Raw genomic sequence first — 21,879 nt, 5'->3', positions numbered from 1 at the left:
TTGCTCGGTAAGCAATCTTCATTTTTGTAAACAGAATTTGCACTTGTTTTTTTTTTACTTCATCTCAAGTTGGTCTATTTACACATGTATGTTTGTTTTATTCAAGTTTGTTGTAATACATGTAAATGCAGGAACGAATGAATTTCTTTTTTTTTTAATGATCCACAGTCCGCTTCCACTTTTATCGGAAAGAATTCCTCAACGGACGCCACTAATTTTTCCCTACTGTTATACCATCTGAAAGCAGTAACATTACCTAAAAGTCAAATCTGGCTGGGAAAATATAAGTATTCACATAGAAAACAGAACTTTCAAACCAATCACAGCAGGTTTGTGCACAGGTGTCAAGCGGCATTCGTATATGGAGCTCTTTCCATTTTATCTTTTACAAATGTCCAAATTTACTCACATTGTGTAAATGATTTACTTATTTCTTTGATGTGTTGAGATTTGCATGTTAAATTCAAAAGGATTCACCTTTCAGGATTGCAAAAGGTACATATACTGAACAGTTGCCACACATTTTACACATCTCGCTGTAAAACTTCTGGTTTTATTATACCCATGTCTATCATACATACACCTCTTGAATCGTACCATACACCCCTTAAATCTTACCATACATCCCTTGAATCTTACCATGCACCTCTGGAATATAACCAAACACCCTTTGAATCTTACCATGCACCCCTTGAATCTTACCATACACCTCTTGAATCTTACCATACACCCCTTGAATCTTACCATGCACCCCTTGAATCTTACCATACACCCCTTGAATCTTACCATACACCTCTTGAATGTTACCATACACCCTTTGAATCGTACCATACACCCCTTGAATCTTACCATACACCCTTTGAATCTTACCATGCACCCCTTGAATCTTACCATACACCTCTTGAATCTTACCATACACCCTTTGAATCTTACCATACACCCTTTGAATCTTACCATACACCTCTTGAATCTTACCATACACCCCTTGAATCTTACCATGCACCTCTTGAATCTTACCATACACCCTTTGAATCTTACCATGCACCCCTTGAATCTTACCATACACCCCTTGAATCTTACCATGCACCTCTTGAATGTTACCATACACCTCTTAAATCTTACCATACATCCCTCGAATCTTACCATAAACCTCTTGAATCTTACCATTCCTGCAATCAGTATTTCAAACAGATACAAAACTGTCTACTGAGCAGGATTTCATAACAGACACCTAAATTAAGAGTTAAAGATGAAAGGAGTAGATTTGCCAGTTGAATATAAAATATCGAACACATTTAAAACGGTTAATAAAAAAATATTTTCTCTTCCAAGAATCTGTTTCATAACATTCATATTAGAGTGCCTTTTTCAGAACTTTTCTTTTAACTCAACGCATGCACCACTTTTACGCTAAAAGCAAACCGCACAACTGCAAAATTTACTTTAGATTAAAGATTAAACATCTTCACTGTGTGCCAAGTTTGCTTCAAGATAAATTCGTCATCACGTGCGCGCTCATGGAACACAGAATAATGTGGCAAGTCTGTGCCTCATGGTGTACGGGACACAGACGCACTACGTATACGGGACACAGGCCTTCACCTCGTGGTGTACGGGACACAGACGCACTACATATACGGGACACGGGCCTTCACCTCATAGTGTACGGGACACAGACGTACTACGTATACGGGACACAGGCCTTCACCTCATAGTGTACAAGACACAGACGCACTACGTATACGGGACACAGGCCTTAACCTCATGGTGTACGGAACACAGACGCACTACGTATATGGGACACAGGCCTTCACCTCGTGGTATACGGGACACAGACGCACTACGTATACGGGACACAGGCCTTCGCCTCATGGTGTACGGGACACAGACGCACTACACATACGGGACACAGGCCTTCACCTCATGGTGCACGTACACAGACGCACTACGTATACGGGACACGGGCCTTCACCTCGTGGTATACGGGACACAGACGCACTACGTATATGGGACACAGGCCTTCACCTCGTGGTATACGGGACACAGACGCACTACGTATACGGGACACAGGCCTTCGCCTCATGGTGTACGGGACACAGACGCACTACACATACGGGACACAGGCCTTCACCTCATGGTATACGGGACACAGACGCACTACATTATTCTATGTTCCACTTGCACTCGTGTGTCAACTAACAAATGCTGCACTGGGTGGCATACATAGTGTGGACCTCCGCACGAAAGAAGTCCACATGATGTAGGGTGCGATGGCATTGCGTGTGTCAACATGTGTGTTATACCTCATTTGGACATAAGTGGTTTTTCTTGTAGTTACAAAAAAAAAACAATAAGATGACAGTTATTTTACTTGCATAGTGGATATTTGCACACTGAAGTTTTAAATGTAATTTCCCATAAATGTTAATCTTCATTTTGCTACAATCTTTTACCCCGTTAGTCAAATTACTTTGGTAGCTTATTCAACAAAAAATTGCATTAAAGTTACTTCTGATCACATATAAGGCTTGGCATGGGTTAGCACCAAGTTACATCTCTCAGCTGATAAACCCAAATCCCAGTCACATAATCTGCACAGTTTATGGGACAGGCTGACACTTGACCATATTTATAGTAGAGGTAAGGTTACTCTTGGAGATCGTTCCTTTGTTTATGCTGCTACCAAGCTTCGGAATAACTTATTGTTTCACATGTAAACTGTAAAAGTTGTTGACGTACTTAAAACTTTGTAAAAATCAGATCTTTTCATGGATGCTTTTCCTGATACAAGTACTGTACTCTGGGTCTCGGCAAGGAATGGGTTTTGCAATGCACAGTTGAGTATGTGTATGGTGTCACTGCACAATATAAATATTATTCTAAATTCCTCCAATACTGTTTTTCCCCAAAGAGAAAGATTGTGTGGACTTGGCAAGGTCTCTACTTCCTGAAGTGAGGTTATGATGGACCTATTTTGGTCAGAGGTCCTGGCTATGAGTAACACGCCCATTCATGCCTGACAGTCTGCACTCCTCAAGTCTATGTAGTTTGTTGTGTGCCATCTTATGGGAGCCAGATATGGACAACAGACTCAACGCTTCAAAGGAAGCACACAAAGCTCACAAAGCGTGACATCATCAGGCTAGTGTATTTTCATTTCCAAATTAGTCTGCAAGTCCACTGTATCATCTGAATTAGAAAACCTCCAAGTTGTTGGCAAGGCTAGTTATTCTTCACCCATGGAACCCAGTATCCACCGTGTAGATCAGGATTGGCATCAGGATCGCTAGGCTTGTTACGTGCTGGTGCCATAGTGGTTTTGTATTCATTCAGACGCTGAGTCATTGAAGCTACAACATCTAGGAATGTATTCAGAAAAAAAAAATGCAACAACTTATTCATGATGAACGGTGTATCGATCACAGACAAAAATCTCTTGCAATTCATACAAATTTGAAAATAGGTAATGTTCAAAGGCATACCCTTCAAAAAAAAATAAACCTTAGTCTTTTTGTAACAGCCTTTAAGGACAATTCATACATAATTTTTTGAAAAGTCATAAAATTCACAGCCCTCATCAGAATGAGGCGTTATGTTCCTGTAAATCACCAATATCTCCTTTATATCTACTACAATTACAAGTATTTCCTGAAAGCCACCTTTCATTTAAATATGCCAAAATTTGAAGTCAAAGAACACTGTGAGCCAAGAAATAACCAGGAAGAGAGACAGCCAAGAGATGCAACTTAATTACCTTGATTCCAATCTGCAAGGTTGTAAAACTCACAGGGATCATTGGTAATGTTGTACAGACAGGCTGCTTTAAAGGGATCACAATTAGTTGAAGCATTGCTGGGTTTGGGTGGACAATGAACAGCAAATGCTCCAGCAGGTGGAGGAGGAGGCACATAGTCTGTGAACAAGAAAGAAAACTTTTGACAGTTCTCAGTGATATCATGGCCTTTAGTGAACTTACTTCTGGACAGATGAATTGGGTTGAATTTTTTTTCAAAACTGTGCTGACCGTCAAGCAAGACAAATTTACGGGGACAATTCAGAATTCTACAAATTTCAATTGCACTGCAATTAAAATGAAAAAAAATTAATAGCTTTTTTAAAAATCCAAACTAGGAATTAAGCTTGACAATATTCATGGATGAAATTAAAATATTAATCTACATGAGGTTCAGGCATAATATGCAATAACCCCATTTTTTACAAAGTCGATAGTTTAACTGAACACAAGACATTTTGGCCAGACTGAATGATACATCAAAACAATACAATGGGATCAACATTTTTCAAATGAAATCAGAACAAAAGTTATGACCACTGACAAACAGCTCTACTTACGTGGAGGTAGTCCTTCAGGTTTGTACCACCCTGACCATTTCCCATGCTCGATGTCACCGTACATGATCTTCATGTCTCCAATGCGTAGGGCAGAGACACCACTTATTGTGTCAATGTTCAAGAGTACCTCAGACCTTGGGGATTTCACACCCCTTGAAATCATAGAAAAAAATCACAGAGATTTTGGAAAGAATGAACCATTGTATGTTGCAGCAGAAAGCATCTGTCTCTGTGGTGAAAAAAGATATTATGTGTGTTGAAATTCTTATCTAGGAATCCCCCAGTTGAGGGAACACACATAATAAATATCAAATTGTAAAGAAAAAATAAGTTAGTTATAAGATATTTTCAAGAGTGAGCTCTTTTGAGAACTGAAAGCTACTTCCTTGAGAGCCCAACATTAATCATTGTGATCTCATAAAGATAAAACAGATGCATAAGATATCTGAGGGAATCAGCCTCAATGTAGCACAAATCAAACTGAGTATTAAACACCTTAGTCATGTTGGTGAAAAAATTGCATTCAACTTGCTTCAAGCAAGGACAAGAAAATGAACCCAACTTACTTCCATACTATCATTCACAAGAAACAATGCTGATTGAAAAATGCCTAAGGACCTATTTCCCACAGGTTTGGAAAAAAACCCAAAAAGTTAAATATTATGAAACTCACCGTGAAAGTGTCGGCCAGATATCAAAGCCATCAAGGTTCTTCAACTTGCTGCTGTCTCCACCAGCCAAGTTGTAAATTGTAGGCAGCCAATCACTGACATGGAGCAGGTCATGTGATATACGGCCCGGTTTCGTCAGGAGATTGCTGTGCACAAAGGCTGAATATATAAAAAGTTAGAGACAGAGACCTAATCTTTCAAATTACTCCCAGCATTTGCAAACAAATATTCTAAAATCCATGTTATATATCAACATCTAGTTTTAATATCATGGAAAACGCTCATCTTGGTTTCATATTTACCCCACCGTAGTTCGACTTCATAACTTGTTGGAAAAAAAGCTTAGAAATTTACTTAGTGGGCAAAATCAACTGAAAATAACAGACACTACATGAAAGTTATCAGGAAAGCTGTTTCTGCTAAGCAACTCACAGGTAAAGTGAACCCTTGTGCCCTGTTTTGTAAGAAAAGAAGTTTACGGTGAAGCAGTAATACTTACCAGTGCCACGGACTCCACCTTCCCACAGAGAATGCTTGGTTCCTCTAAGTGGGTAATTATTGGCATGATTGAAGTCAAAGCCATGAGCAGGGCCACCGTTGTCTGTCGAGAAGATGATGACAGAGTTGTCATAGAGGCCTGCTTGCTTCAAGGCACGGGTGACATTGCCGACCGATTCGTCCATAACTGCTGTCATGGCTGGTGGAATAACAGCACACACATTGGTGGTTAAGGCTTCCAAGTTTACACGTGGCAAACTCAAAAAAGGATCCCAAATGTTTGGCATGATGAGAAAAACCATGAAAAATCACTTACCTAGGGAATGAATCAATTTGAATTACACTTAAGGTAATACCAAAGTGTTCAAAATAGCCAGATCACAACAAAATTTCAAAGACACTTTAACAGACAGATAATTATAGAGTTCTTTTGACCACACATTTAAGCATACTTCTTGTTTGGAAATACCTTCCCTTTTTACTGCCCTCCAAGCGCTGCCAGTTTTTAATTCAAGTCAACTGACATCCTCACTTCTAGTCACATTACATCGATCGAGTCACCTTAGTTTAAGTCAGACGTCAGTGCCAGCCATCTATTAATATTTGGGGTCATTTCAAGTCCATTTGAGTTATACACTACAGTCAAGTTACATAGATTCAATCCCTTCAATTAAAAATGTGAGTTTAATTTCTATTCTTTTTTCAGATTCAAAGAGTAGCTGCACTGTCTGTAGTGGGTGAGTATATGGAGGTAAGCTTAGATCATATCCTCACCTGCAAACATCCGTCGTTTATGGTCGGTGATGTTGGGGAATCGATCGTAGTACTGCATTGGTGCCTGCAGGGCATGCTGGGCATCATTGCCACTGTGAACAGCTTGGTGTGCAAAATACAAAAATAGTGGCTGGGGATTGAAAGGCAGTTCAATATTCCATCAAATTTACATGTAATTCACCAAAGGATGTAATATTGATCAGTTTGGGATATCAATCAATTTGGATCAGAATTTGCAGAATTTGCACCACCAGAACGTACACACATGGAAGCAAATTTTTATTCAGTGCACTCTCGGACTTTGTTGACACATGCGTGACAATTGGTACGCCTTCTGCACAGCCAAATCAGAAGTTCACAGGATTTTAAAGTTGGATGTAGGATTTCATGTTCGTAGAAATTCACAGAGAAGTGCTCAACCAAGATTAACATGAGAGGCCAATTTTTTATGCAGTGACAATGTTGACATATGCGTGACAAAACAATATGCCTTTTATTCAGCCAACTCAAAAGATTAGAGGATTTTTACACTTGGAACTGCTTATGCATGAGTAATGCTGAATGTGATTCAAGTGTTAGTGTGGAACTGAAATCCACTGCTGCATTCCAGACCATCACGAAACAAGAGACAGTTCATGACGACAGTCTCAAATAATAAGGTGAAAATGACGAAGGAATGCTTTTGTTACAGTTAATTTGAATAACTTGTGACTTGAATTCAGATTGGAAGTTAGGTTGTCTTGTAGTGGTCATGTGAGGTCTTGCAGTGGTCATGTGAGGTCTTGCAGTGGTCATGTGAGGTCTTACAGTGGTCATGTGAGGTCTTACAGGTCTTGTGATGGTCTTCAGGGGTCCCACCTACAACACTGCTGAGATTACATTATGAGGAATAAAGAATTCTCTGCAAGCTAATATGAGCAAGATTTCCGGGAAGTTTAAAAACTGCCTCTTTGAAAGCAAACTCCCTGAGGGTCACAAACTGAGAATTGCTCTTATATCAAATTTTGTGTTGAGGAGGAATGCTTCATAACAAGAGCACCAGAGAGCGCAAAGTGGAGAAACAATTGTGACAAAGTGTCTTGCCTTTGATTTATCATGTGCAGCAATGATATCTTCAGCTTGTTGAGTGAATAGCTCAGTAGAGTACTGGCCGTAGGCAGACTTGAAGACACTGCCATTCTTGTGGAAGTCGTAACCGCTGAACGAGTCCTGCTCTCAAAAAGAAAGATCCGGTGATTTTCAGAATTATTTCTTCCATGTAAAATACATGTACATGTACAAAGCCACAAATCACACCTAGCAAATATTTTGGACAGGCTCAAAAGAGTAAAACGCAAAATATTGAAAGCGTGCTTGTACATGAATATTCAACCTTTCAAAAGCAGTAACTGATATGTAACAAATGCAATGCAGGTTCAATAAAAGTGATGAAAATACAGACATTATGGGGACCAAAAACATTCTGGTGACAGACTTTTGTCCCCACGAAATGGTTCTGACTTTTCCAGCAAGAGAAAACTGTAGGCCAATCCTCACATACACTTCTCTGAAATGAGAAGTGACAGAAGTTACTCCAAGATCCCTTCTTTTTGATAAAAATTTCTGACTAATTGGAGCTGCAAAAGTCTCAGTCCAAAACTTGATGGCTGTCAAGCCAGCAGCCAGTAAGCCCTAGTGAAGAGCTGAATTCATGTTACCTCTGTGTCATAATGCGTCCAATAGTCACCCTTGCCAAGGTAGTAACCGAAGTAAGAATCAAAACCACGCTGGGATGGGATGTGCTCCTCATCAAAAAAACCAAGATGCCACTAGAAATGAATCAGAAGAAAAGGTAACAGAGCTGCTAATGTCAGCACAGAGAGTGCTTATCAGCTTTGTGAAACGAGGCCCTATGGCCTCATATATGGCTTTATGGGCCCCAAGCAGGACCAAGAGAGGGTGTTATTTTTATAACAATAGAAGCTCCTTTGATGGGAACTGCAATAAGCCTTTTGCAAGTTAAATTTGAAAAAAATCTGGCACACTGAGTTGTCTGATTGTTCATCAACATAACAATTTGAATTCCCCAGACTAAAGACACTGTTGCTATACCTCGTGATTGGTTCATACTTTTGCACAGCGACCACCATCTCTGGAATGGACTGGTTCCTTTTGTGCCCTTCTTATCCATTGAAAATAGTGTATTGTTACAAGGCGTCTCCCATAAAGCAAAAGCTTGGTCAAATCACAAGGAATAGCAACAGCGTCTTTAGTATGGAGAATTCAAATTGTTATGTTCACTGGAATTTAAAGAACTCAGTGTACCAGACTCTAATAAAATTTAACTTACAAAAGGCATACTCACTGGTTCACAAATGACTATGAAATGCATGCGTCTCGCGTGCGCTGCTACAAACAAAATGAACACTCCCCACCAGCATGGCTCTTTTCAACCGATGAGGGGGTGCTTCTGCTCAAGGCAGATAGTGAAACAAGTAAGCCCTATCCACAAACATCCTATCATCTTAACAGCAATTAGAATTTCCATAGCTCTAAGCTTCAACCCTCAGGAATATTTGTCAAAGCAGTGGTCAAAGAGATGAGATACATGTATGTGACATATGGATTTTTACACCAGAGGAAAACAGGTATCCAAGCCAGTGCCAACTTAATTGAAGCATATCAACCAGTTCAGTTTCATATACGAGTAAGTCACACAAGATGCAAAAATAAATGCATCACGGCTATTAGCCATACTCACTATTATGAAGATGGATTCAGAGTGGCCAAGAGAGGCCATGACCCCAAAAAGGGAGCAAAGATAGAATTTCTTGGTCTAATCCATCTCTCTTTCTTCAAAAGTGTATAAAAAGCCCTAAAATACAGCCTCATTCCTCAAACAGGCCACAAAATGTTACATGAGAAACAAAATCCAAAGTTTTTGACCCTCTATAAACAAGTTTGTTCCGTTCCCTGAAAATTTGATTTTAGATACGTCCTTGATTATTATAAGCATAAAATCCATGGATAAACCTTAAATTTATGAACCACATATCAACTGCTGTATACAATAACCTGCAAGATAACTTTTGCAATATACATGTATGAGTTTATGACTAATATAAGAATAAAAACTGTTTGGAAAAAACTTGTTCCCCACAACCACCGCAACCAGTGTATTTAAAAATAAATTGATGTAAACTGTAATCTGTTTTTGCCGAAATCCACAATAAACACGACAAAGAAACCGGATTACGTACCTTTCCGACCATGTGGGTGTGGTACCCTTGTTGCTTCATTAATTGAGGTAGAATGACTTCATCCATACCTAAACCCCATGGCTCTGCCGCAATGATGACACTATGCCACATACCTAGACAAAGTTGACGAGGGATATTACCTTCAGGAAAAATCTTTTACCTTCCTGAGCATTTTCACCCAAGATCCTTCCAAAGTCCTTCTATATCTGAAATGTTCTGCACTAGAAACCAAAGGCACATCCTCTGTGCTTCAACTTCCAAAGGTTTTGAACATTATTTCACTGTAAATTATGCAAAACAATCCTTCAACCTCCAGGTGGATTTGGAAGATCTCAGGAGGTCTCCCAGTGGATTTGGAAGATCTCAGGAGGTCTCCCAGTGGATTTGGAAGATCTCTGGAGGTTAAAAGACACAGCAGGAGATGTTTTGGGTAAATTAATGATGTCTATGATGATGGTTGATTGATTTCAAAGTAAACAGAATATATTAATTCAGCTCCTGAGTTTTATTACTTTGTCTTTTTCTTTTTAATTTCATTGACTCTCCACAGCTGTCCTAGTTGGGTAGGACAGACCCATGGTGTGACAATATGTTCCAGTTTCTTTGGGTCATTGCGAGATAACTTGAAAAAAAATCACCATATTATCAATAATTTTTTGATCAAAGTCATTGCCAATTCTTTACCCGTGTGGATTGGATATCTGCCGGTCATTAATGCGCTTCGTGTCGGCGTGCAGATGGGCAAAACGTAGTAATTGGACAGCAAAACACCACTGTAGGCCAACTCATCCAGGTGTGGAGTTGGAATCTGATAGGAGCCGTGGAAACTAACATCATTCCAGCCCTGATAAACAGAAACAAACAGCAAAATCTACAAATGTACTCTTAATTTCATGATAAAATGCTACAGACAATGGGTGAAACATCTAGCTACGTGTCAATTAGTTTCATGAATGAAAGTGAGATTATTAAAGTGAGATGCTTGCCAAAATTTGTCAACAGAATTTACAAATCAAATTTACCAGCACCCATCTGTCTGTGCCAATCATAGACCCTGCTAGAGCCATCTGCATCGAGTGGCATTACATGTAAGTGTCCTGCAATGCAGCATATTTCTTTGCTGAGAAGACTACGGGTATCCTCAAAACAGGATAACTCTAACAACTATCAGCACTACATTCATGACCTCTTAAGACCATCACAAGATTCCACAAGACTATCAACAGATTAACACCACACCCCAAGTCTGAATTCAAGTCATAAGCTACAATGAAATTAAATGAACTTCACCAAAAGCATTGATCTATCAACATTTACCAATTTTTTTGTGCCTGGCTTCGTACAGGTGACTGATCTTTGATCTGGTCATTTGGTCTAATGTCTGGTCTTGTGATGGTCTCAGTGACAAAACCAACCCACAGTATTAGCTACACATTTCTCCTGGGTCAGCTTCCTCATTTGGGAATCAAGAAAAGGCTAAGGTCTGTACGTACCAAGTCATCCGCTAGAATGATGATAATGTGAGGCTGCATCTTGGACTTAGGCTCCTCATATCTTATGTTGTTCTTGGTCTTTGCTAGGACAGGATGCTCAGTCACAATCACAGAGAAAATGAGGAGGATAGTCAATGGAAACATCAATCGGAAAGTCGTCATCATCATCAGCTTGGATGGAACTGCTCTATGAAAAGAGAAAACAAGTTGTTCTTTCGTGTTTTATAAGATAGGCTACTATAACATGAATAAACTCCCTCTGTAGCACATCATCCATCCCAGTGGAATCTCAATGGTGGGGCCATGCCGAAAACAATGGTTCATCTTAGATCTTCCCTTTCTCCCAACCCCACGTACAAACATGACACAAATGACACGCAAAAAATCCATAAATGCAGTTTGGCCACACGTCAAGCTGGAGCTGGCTTGAGTTACTCTCGCCCGAGTAATGCTCATGACAGGAAATTGTCATGAACATCAAGGCATGTTAGGGCTGGAGTTACCTCACAGTTCTGGGCAATGGTGGCGGAACGATTTTCAAAGTCGAAGGACCAGTCAAGAGACTATCAGGCATCAGCCATTAAAGCGCGGATTCATTAAGACCCATCCCATTACAGGACCTGTAAAAATGGGGGGGGGATGCCCCCTGCTTCTGCCAGTCAGTGCTCCAGGGGTAGGCCGGAGTTACAGGGATTGTATACTTGGAGACTCACCATTTTTTTGTCATTTTAATCTTGTAAACTGGTCAGTCCCCACCAAAATACAAAGGCAATGCTTTCTTTATTGCGCTGGCCCTATTTTTTGAAATTTCAAATTGTTAAGTGTGAGAAAATGTGACTTTCTTACTGATAAACCAACTATGCAAATTTGAATCCACTATGTGTCGTGTGTTAAAACACTCACAGCTTCACCTCATCATAATTTCCCTCAAAACTAAAAACCCTGCCCTTTTTTGACAACATTAACCCTACAGTTATTAAGCATGATGTCATAGTCATCTACCAAGATGTATCAAAAAATTAAAATGTAGGAGCAGGGTCCCCAAATTTACAATTCCCAGAGTCTTACTTACGTGTTTCACATTAGGGGGCCTACTGTCAGGCACCTATTCCTACAATTAAAAAATGGAAAGACTGCAGAATGCTGACTCCAAGTTGTTGGTTACCCCCAGAATTGTAGGGTCTGTCCGACCCGCTTCGAGGGAACAGGGCGGACGTCGGACCCCCACAGTTCTGGGGGTAATTGTTGGTTGTGTACAATTTTACCACTTGACCATGCATAGTACGAGTGTATTACACGTACGTATGTACGAATATCTGAAAGTTTTTCAATCTCAGATTCATGTTATTTCAACGGACAGAGTTCAAAATACGGACATCACTAATTTTCCCCCGGAGCCATCAGAGCTAGAGAGCGATAAATCATCTGTGTCCTTAAGTTGCTCTGTGGATAAATTTAGCTGGGAAAATATCGAAGCATAATTAATTTACCGTAGTACTCAGGGAGTCAGTAACTGTCATGATTGCCAAAGGGTTTGTCACGTATGTACAGGCTACAAAGCTATGTATACAGAGGTACAGGTCCCCACCTCTCGTAATCTATTGTAACTGTATTGTAATTGTAAAAAAAATACAAAAATACTCACAAACAACATCGACAACCGTCTGCCGATCAGCCGATCAGTTCGCCGCGGCGCCGATTTATGTCTATGTGATGCTAAGGCAAAGCCGCCCTCTCTTGACTAAGTTGAAAAGCTTCTAGGGTTTTTAGAATTCCCGGCAATCCACTGAATCATGAATGAACCTGTCTTTGAAATCATCAGTGTTCGAATTGAAAAGAACTACTTCACGGTATTTGCATCGATTGCACGTGGTAGATGTACGTTTGTTGACAGTATGTGGCTCATTATTGAACTAAAATTCCAAAACCAGGGAGTTACGAATCAGGCAAAAGCGACAGCTGAAGCAGACGACGCGACCAATGCCAATGGGAAAAATCTGTCAAAGAACGTGTATCTAATCAGCGGTGCCTCGAGTGGGAATTTTCCAGTTACATCTAGCGCCGTCAGAAGGTCTTAACCGTCCTCAATCCTCCGATTTTAATATGATTTTACATACACCCCAGGCGGTTAGTTAATATGATTATTTTAAGTACATGCGCAGTCGCTCCATTCACCACATGTAACCTGTGATTGTATTAGGGTCCCTTCATTCGTCACTCAAAACGGCCCGCTTGCGCTTCCTACAACTCAAATTATTCACAAGCTTCAAGCTGAAATTTGAAATCCATGTCGTTTACTCAAAATCAAAGAAAATCTTGCTTAAAATGTTTGCAGTATTTATCAAATAACATTTTAGTAAGAAACTTTTGAGTTGTTAATTACACGCCTTCTTATTCTTCGGTGTTACAAATAGTTAAGCCATGAGCTAGGCAAACTGACACATCAAATGAAGCCAAACAGAAGACTATATACATCCATCACACTGAACAAAACTGTAGTTTGTTGATGTATTGCACCAATCTGATTGGATTGTGACAAGTGACTCTCAAACCTTTCTGACAGGTTTTAAGTGAGTGAAAACCCAAATCATTCTGTTTCAAGAAATTCAACAAAAATCTCCTTCAAATATTGGAGTGGCATACTCTTGGTATAATAACCAATAGTGTTAGACAAAATAATACTTAAAAACTTATGAAATTGCTCATCTGTCATAAATATTCACTAAAAGGGAGAAACATGCACTGCAATTATTGAGTTGCAATTAATCTCCACTTATAAACAGTAATAACTGTTAATTCAAGTCAAAATCATACATAATTTTTATACACAGCAAATCACCTTCAAGCAGGCAATACCTCAGCATCATACATTTTACACTAAATAATTAATTAAATATTTTATGTTAATAACACACAAGTGACCTCAGCATCTATACAAAATGTTAAATTTGTATATGTAAAGTCTTTTTAATCCAATATTGATTGCAACTTTACTTTAAAAAATCTTCCAAAAAGTGCTCAATGGACAAATACAATAATGAAAAAAGGGTCCTAACCTTCACAACATGTTAAATACATGAACATCAAGAACTTTTATTGCGCTTAATTCAGAGGTAACGCAACACGAAGTCAAGCCTCAACAAATATTATAAAGCCTTCTAAACATCACCTCAGAGCAAAGAAAAGAGGCAATGAAATGGGCTGGAACTTCAAATTTCAGGAATAAATTAAAAGTTTAGGAGAAAATGTTGCTGGTAGGCTAAGCTTTTGTGAAGACACTTTTTCGGGATAACCTCAAAAGTCTGATGAGAAATTTGGTTCTTGACCCATGACATACAGCTACCTAAATCTAAGAATGCCTCTTGTACATGTATTTACTGCCTCACATTTTAAACTTTGGGAATAAATACATTTTTCTATCTTCACAAATAGGGCCAATCTATGACAAGATAAATCATACAGAAAGAGAGTCTGTAGTTGTTGAGATGTGCAAGTTTATTGTTTCATGGCTTGTATTTCCTTGATGACTCCTTCCACAACATCTGATGTAGTTGCAACGCCTCCTAGATCAGCTGTGTGCACCTGTTGTGATGTAAATGCAATATTGGATTAAACAGAGAAATTGACTAGAACACAGAGACAGCGCTCAAACACTTAAGATTATCAAAACATTTTTGTGAGGAGACCAAAAACACATGTCACAGTGTCACCACACTCATATTAGTATTTCTAGCAAAGACAAATCCTGTAAGGTAATAATAATCCATCCTATGCACTGCCTTGCACAAAACAAAAAAGTATTACCAGGTTACTTTTTCTAGTCTTCACCATACAACATTTAAAAGTCCTTGCATGACATCAGCTCTTCAATCATTATACAAAATCAAACTGAGAGAAAAGAAATCAATTTTGGTTGGATTTTCAGCATTGTCCGTATCTAAATGGCAATAGCTGGAATTAAAAATGTAAGACATTACTGTTTTTTCTGAGGTCTGGTAACAAGAAATAAATGAAAGAGTTCACCATGTTCTCAGTGACTGTTTTCATGACGGCAGCATTGATGAGATCAGCGTGTTGATTCAAGCCTAAATGTCTGAGTAACAGACAGCCGGCTAGGAGCATGGCCGTCGGATTGGCTACATTCTGTCCTGCGATGGTCTTCCCTGTGTTTCTTGTTGCCTTAGGGGTGGAGAACAGAATGAAATGGGCTGTTTAGAGTGGGTACTGAAAACATTACTTTTACAAGACTTTACCTTAACAAGACTACCTAGAAAGTGCCCATTTCCGCAGATGAGCAATAACGGAAAGTACTGACGGTATTAAATTCTTATGCTACTGACTTTCTACAATAGCGCTTAACACAAATTGAAGGTGAGTGAGGAAAGGGTTAACCACATTGCCAGTCAGTCTGTGTCATCGTACCCAACAAGACTAACGATTGGCCACATTGCCAGTCAGTCTGTGTCATCATACCCAACAAGACTAACGATTGGCCACATTGCCAGTCAGTCTGTGTCATCATACCCAACAAGACTAATGATTGGCCACATTGCCAGTCAGTCTGTGTCATTGTACCCAACAAGACTAACAATTGGCCACATTGCCAGTCAGTCTGTGTCATTGTACCCAACAAGACTAACGATTGGCCACATTGCCAGTCAGTCTGTGTCATTGTACCCAACAAGACTAACGATTGGCCACATTGCCAGTCAGTCTGTGTCATCATACCCAACAAGACTAACGATTGGCCACATTGCCAGTCAGTCTGTGTCATCATACCCAACAAGACTAACGATTGGCCACATTGCCAGTCAGTCTGTGTCATCGTACCCAACAAGACTAACGATTGGCCACATTGCCAGTCAGTCTGTGTCATCATACCCAACAAGACTAATGATTGGCCACATTGCATTATCTCTCTGCAGTATCTTTGAAAAATTGCTGAGGTTTCTGAACACAGCAGTTCATCGCCCTATCCCCTGGTTTGCGAACTCTTGATGTAAATTATCCCACAGTAAACCAAAATGTTTTGATAATATCTATCACAATAGAATGTCACCGCTGTCCGTGTATGCAAATGAGCCCAATTTACGTGATGAAACACTGAATAATTCAAACCAACGATGTGTGATACAAAGACCTGCTCAGCAGATTTGCTTAGTAACTTATCATGCAAGGAAAAATCAAAGATGCATTTTAAAGTTCCTGTTTTTCTTCAGTTAGCTCGCTTAAAGGACAACTCTTGGCCACAGAGAGAGGAGGGATTTAACCTTCTTACCGTTTCAAAGACAGCAAACTCCTCTCCGATGTTCTGCCCTGGCACCAGCCCTGGTCCCCCAACAAGTCCAGCACCTATGTTGCTGATGATGTTGCCATAGAGATTGGGCATCACCATGACATCAAACTGATTGGGGTTGGATACCAGCTGAATAAGTGAAACACACAAATAAAAAAAAAACCCAGATTTAATCACAGCACAATAAAATGGGTAAAAAAAAATCCCCCCCCCATTTCCATAGTACATGAACTCAAAGGCATAGACGGGTGTTCTTGAACCTCAGTCGGCACTTTGTACAGTGAGTCCCTATTTACACCAAATGCCACAAGGCAAAAATAAATGTACGTAATCGTCTAGTAATAATCAAACATGCTCACAATGAGTGCCATAGGCAGTGCCAAACAGATCATACGAGAAGTGTTCAAGAGAAGACATTTGTCAAGCCTTAAAATTTGAAACAGTTCGAAATTGGTAAAAATCCCAGGTAGTAGCTACAAGTAGTCACAACAGAAAATATCACCATGAGGGAGAGAAATCTTGGATTCCACCATTTCTTACATATTTTAAGATATTCTCCCTTACCATATCCTTTACAAACCTGCATGCAGCAATTGTCCACAATCATATCACCAAATTCAATCTTTGGATAAAGCTTAGACACACTACGGCAACTCTCCAGAAACAATCCGTCTCCGAGTTTCCTGTGAGGAAGAATTGCCAAGACTACAATAAATGGACTACAGCTCTACAGACACCTGTCTTATTTTGTCCACGTTCTTTGAAATTGCAATACGACTTATTCTACAATTGACAAAATAAGATACAATTGATAGGTCAAGTCTGAATGGAAAACTTCAATTTATATTCCATGTGACTCTTACAACTTCATAATGGAAACTGAAATCCTAAAATGGCTGGCCCATGCTGTGTTGGATGACCTGTCAATTGACCTTGGAGCAAACTACTTTTAACTTACATGATGTTGGCCTTATGAATGGCGGTAACCTTCTTGCGATTGTGTTTGGTTGCGTAGTCAAATGCGTACTTAGCGATGCGCTTTGACCGTTCCTCTGTTATGATCTTCAGGCTTTCAACCACACCATTCGAACTCTATCCAGCAAAAAAGAGTGATTACTGGCAGAATTTTTGAGGAAAATATGAACATTCACAAAGACAAGGTAAAAAGCAGAAACAAGAACACTTTCAAATGTCCATTCCTCACATTTTCAAATAATTTGATCATATTGTCAACTGTCTAAAACTAAGTAGTTTTGCTTTTCCTGTAATATTTCCATACATGTACTTTTAATTAACAAGACTTTCTATAAAAACATTTCAATTTCAATTTCAAAAGATCATTTATGAGGAAAACAAATCACATGTCAGTCCAAAACAAATAGCATGGTGTTTCCAACCTCATGTTCTAGGCTGGAGTACTCCCCTTCAGTGTTTTCTCTGATGATGATGATGTCAATGTTACTGTGTCTCGTCTGTAGTCCCAGAAGACTTTTGCAGTGAATGACGTTGGCAAACAGATCTAGCCCAACTCTGTGGATAATTGATACAACGGAAACAACTCATTACTGCTGGGCTCTCGCCCAAATTAATCTGATCAAATGTTTCCAAGAAACTATCACCGCATATGAGGAGTTGGATGAGCCACTCCCAAAGTAAATGAGTCATCTCTCTAAAATCTGCCTGTAGGTTTGAACGATTACCAGTAGAAGAAAAATGCAATCAAGATTGGAGTCTTCAGGTGGGTCTGTTTTGGCTGGAAATTATTCTTGAAAGATAACTGGAAATAAATTAGTCCCTTTTTGGTGGGTTACAGTGTTTTTGTTTCTCGCATCCTGTTTTATTCAATGAGACTTTTTAATCTACAAGAAACAAACAAGCATACACGACAATGCAGTGCAATTTTCTGCTTCACAAACACTATGCTACTGTGCTAAATGTTATCATCGATGACCATACTGGGCCAGTGACATCATCAGGGCATGTTCTATACCTACAACTGCTATGGTCAAGACCATCACAAGACCATTCCTAAGACCAGTCTCAAGACCAGTCACCAGTAACAGGCTAAACAATGACAAAGGAATGCTGCTGCATTTCATTTAAATAGCTTGTGACTTGCATTCAGATTGGAGGTCTTGTGTTGGTGTTGTGATGATCTTAAGACGGTCTTGTGGTGGTCTTGTGACGGTCTTGTGATGGTCTTGTGATGGTCTGTGAGGATCCCAGCTATAACACCGATACCAACTGACCTGAGTCGGACATTGTCTGATTTACAGACAGCCAGGCGGTTGACTTCAGTGTGGATGTTTCCCTTGAGAGCTGTTCCATTCCTCTTGATGGCTACCAAGGCATCCTCCACTCCTTCCCCTTCTACTGATGCTCTCTCTCCACTCAGCATCAACTCCTCAAAGTCGATTGGAGCATCGGCATGCCTATAATCAGCACAACTCATTAACTCTACAAGATTCTTTCGCACCAAATCTGGAGGGGTGGGGCACCTGTTGCAGCATCAGGTTCAGTGTTGTCATTGAGCCCATCAGAAGTCCCTGTAAATCCAATGCAAGGCCATCACAAGTCATTTAGTCTTAAGCCAAGTCACAAGCTTTATGAATTGTGACAAAAGCATCCCTTTGTCACTGTTCACCCATCACTTATGACTGGTCTTGTGATTGGAATTGTAACAGGATTTAGGAAGGGACTTGTGATGGACTCTACTACAACAGTGGTCAGGTTGGTGCAGGGAAGGGACTTGTGATGGACTCTACTTTTATAATTTTTTCATTAAATTCATAAGTTTCTGAGCATTAATGCCATATGAGACTATTTAAATACTGATGGAATTCCAAATACAAGCAAACAAGCACTCAATGGCACATTTTAACACCTATGGGCCGGCAAGGAAAAACTTTAATATTTGAGGACGGCCAGACGGACGGCCAGACGGACAGAAGATGGAAGTCAGTATTACATAGGCTAGCACTTGCTTCGCAGCTCACCAAAAACAAACGGCTACATAGTCAGTTTCGGAAAGTCAGAAAGGAAGGATAAAATGATATCAGTAGTCTATGTTTTCCTTCTGATAATCCTTCTGCACATGGTTCTGGGCAACTTCTTTTATTCAAACTACAATGGTTTCCAAGAGTGGTGAAAAAGACAAAAGCTTAATTCGATAAAATAAAAACTCTCTTAAATTCTCAAAGGCACAAAAACCAAACATAGAGCTCACAATCAGATTTATTTACCTGAAGACCTCCTTGACATGCGCCATTAGTTCTGGGCCAATGCCATCACCTGGAATCAGTGTGACTGTGTGCCAACCTCCATATCTCGCTGCTAGGTGCTGTTAAAAAACACCAAGAAAACCTGCTAAGATTCCTCAAATCTGGTCTTCATTATCCAGCCTACATGTAGGTTTCACCTCTGCTTGAAGAATTATGTAGAAGCTTTTAATCTCAAAGCTGAACATGAAAATAGACTACTCCAAACATAAGTATCACACTAAAATTGCAGCAAAGTACATGCCTATGTTGTCAACAGCATAAAGACACTACTTTGTCAAGCAAAACTGATTTAAAATGCACTACAAAATTTCTTATACTGTGGCAGACAAACTCACTTCTGAAGTTAGATGTTGTCTTGTACTGCTCAACTGCTGTCCTGCAATGCAGAGCGGCTGTTGTAATAAAAAGACGACAAGTAATGATTAGGGAAGAATGACCACAAGTAAAAGGAACACAGACGTGGGGTCATAAAAACAGTGACGTTAGAAACGAGGAGTGAAGTGACTTGGCCAAACTACAATTTAAAACAGATGTTTACAACTTTAATTTGAAAGCTAAACCAACACAGTTCAGTGAACCAGTGCAGATACTCTGGCTTTTTTGATCATGGAGTGATACAAATATAGGCAGGGCATGCGCTATATGTCGTACTGTGTAGCAAGCATGGATATTCCTACATGTTCCACAGACTTGAACATGTTCAAATTACACATTTTTGTACATAAAGGCTGACTTAAAATCAGACCCTATCTCCAAAAATTCTAGGGTTCTACATGAAGAGTGATGTAGCTTACATGTAATTGAGCTGGACTCAACGACCTACAACCCACCACACCGCTTTGCAGTCACTTCACCGCAGTTCCACTTCGCCCCGTAACCACTTTACTCTAACCTCTTCGCACCTAACCACATTGTACCATTCCAACTTTGCCCCACCGCCACTTCGCCCCATTTCCACTTCGCCCAGTCTGTACTTGAGTGCATTACAAGATTGTGAAAGAGGCATCCCCTATTAGGCTGTTTCTGACACGTCTTTGACATCATTATCTCTGAAAAGATTGGTAATGAATTCAGCGGCTCATTAAGAAACAGACGGGATGTTTCTTCGGCCGCATCCTCTGAAGCCAATTTTAGAGTTGAAGCGGTTACGTATTCAATTCGATCAGAGTTTTCAATTGCCTTTCACATCCACTTCAATTTCGGTGCACTGATATTGATGTAAGGGCATGTATAAACATATGGGCCCGTATTAGGGGAAGCTGCCAATTTTGAGAAGTCAGGCAACTTTCACTGGGATGCCCCTGCTGAAATAAGGTTGGATTAATGAATGAAGCAAAAATGAACATTTCCCTGGGTTTCCTCCTTCTTTAAGTTCTATTTATGCTTTCGTTCGGCACATTTGGGTGTTTGAATCATTCTTCTATACATGTACCTCTTGGAAACAGAACCAGATATTAATTGGGCTAAGGTGCCTTGGAGTTGAAGTTACTAGACATGCATGCTAGAGTAGAAGCACTACAATGTACATGTAATTATGATAATCTTACGGTGGTAGGCCTACAGTGTGCATATTTGCAGACATGACCACCTCGCCCCGCGAGTGTGGCCCGGAGACTCGCCTTGCTGTATCCACACGCAGTGCGTGTCTCAGAAGTTAGCGTGGATGTTTCTTGGAGAACATTTTGCTGACCTCACCATTCAGATTCACAAGCAAGGCAAGTTTCCAGGTCAAACTCGTGGACATGGTCATGATGGTGATTGGTGGTGGTGCAGGCGCTAGGCGCGGCCAGCGCTAGCCCCACTAGTGTGGCACGGACTCTCACTCCCGATTTATAAATCGGGTGTGAGAGTCCGTGCCACACTAGTGGGGCTAGGCCAGCGCAAGCGTGGGGCCGGGCCAGGCCCGGCATCGTTCGTCAATTGAAAGTTTCTTGAAAAGAAAAGAAGATAGGCCTATCGACCTTCTCTAACTTTCCTAGGTCTCACCTGTTTAACTGCATTAAATAGTCGCGACTCTCGGCAGAGTGAAAGAGGAGTCTTCGAAATTTTGGATAGGCCCAAGCCTACTCCTCGAAAAACCGTGGGCGCAGCCATCTTTTCCAGCAAGGCGACGCGACAGTGGTAAAATTTGCATATCAATTTTACGTCATACGCCACAAACCAGTCGCAGGCCTTGAAGTAAACGGCGCATAATTTTCCCGGACATAAATTTTCGAAGCTGTCACAAGTCTCATTTATGTTCATTATTTCAGGGGGGGGCAGAGGATCTATTTT

At 40.2% G+C, this 21,879-nt stretch overlaps 2 protein-coding genes across 4 annotated transcripts; both read right to left on the bottom strand.

The window, feature by feature from the left end:
- Positions 1–522: 522 nt before the first annotated feature.
- On the bottom strand, positions 523–12,823 carry LOC110982128 (arylsulfatase I-like). Of its 3 annotated transcripts, none has more exons than XM_022240327.2 (12): positions 12,674–12,823; positions 11,029–11,215; positions 10,220–10,379; positions 9,536–9,648; positions 7,994–8,104; positions 7,380–7,505; positions 6,297–6,426; positions 5,524–5,721; positions 5,027–5,183; positions 4,354–4,505; positions 3,755–3,913; positions 523–3,359 (listed from the first exon to the last, which is right to left on the bottom strand). In XM_022240327.2, the coding sequence occupies exons 2-12, from the start codon at positions 11,194–11,196 to the stop codon at positions 3,223–3,225; spliced, it is 1,611 nt and encodes a 536-aa protein (XP_022096019.2). In that variant the 5' UTR covers positions 11,197–11,215; positions 12,674–12,823; the 3' UTR covers positions 523–3,222. The 3 variants fall into 3 exon arrangements, with proteins under 3 accessions (XP_022096019.2, XP_022096020.2, XP_022096021.2); XM_022240328.2 differs by having other exon boundaries at positions 11,029–11,210; positions 12,674–12,777; XM_022240329.2 differs by lacking the exon at positions 12,674–12,823 and adding an exon at positions 12,519–12,591 and having other exon boundaries at positions 11,029–11,210.
- A 482-nt stretch (positions 12,824–13,305) lies between these two features.
- Positions 13,306–21,751, bottom strand: idh3g (isocitrate dehydrogenase (NAD(+)) 3 non-catalytic subunit gamma). The gene is made up of 10 exons (XM_022240348.2): positions 21,592–21,751; positions 19,941–19,997; positions 19,567–19,664; positions 18,574–18,756; positions 17,722–17,854; positions 17,283–17,416; positions 16,905–17,007; positions 16,307–16,453; positions 15,052–15,207; positions 13,306–14,610 (listed from the first exon to the last, which is right to left on the bottom strand). Exons 1-10 carry the CDS (start codon positions 21,697–21,699, stop codon positions 14,524–14,526), a joined length of 1,206 nt encoding a protein of 401 aa, XP_022096040.2. The 5' UTR covers positions 21,700–21,751; the 3' UTR covers positions 13,306–14,523.
- Positions 21,752–21,879: the final 128 nt, after the last annotated feature.

The sequence above is a fragment of the Acanthaster planci genome, linkage group LG04, assembly GCF_054643075.1.
Source record: "Acanthaster planci isolate LZ-2023a linkage group LG04, COTS_SCS, whole genome shotgun sequence".
NCBI lineage: Eukaryota > Metazoa > Echinodermata > Asteroidea > Valvatida > Acanthasteridae > Acanthaster > Acanthaster planci.
Note: the sequence above shows the minus strand (reverse complement) of the source record. Positions and strands in the feature narration are given on the sequence as shown.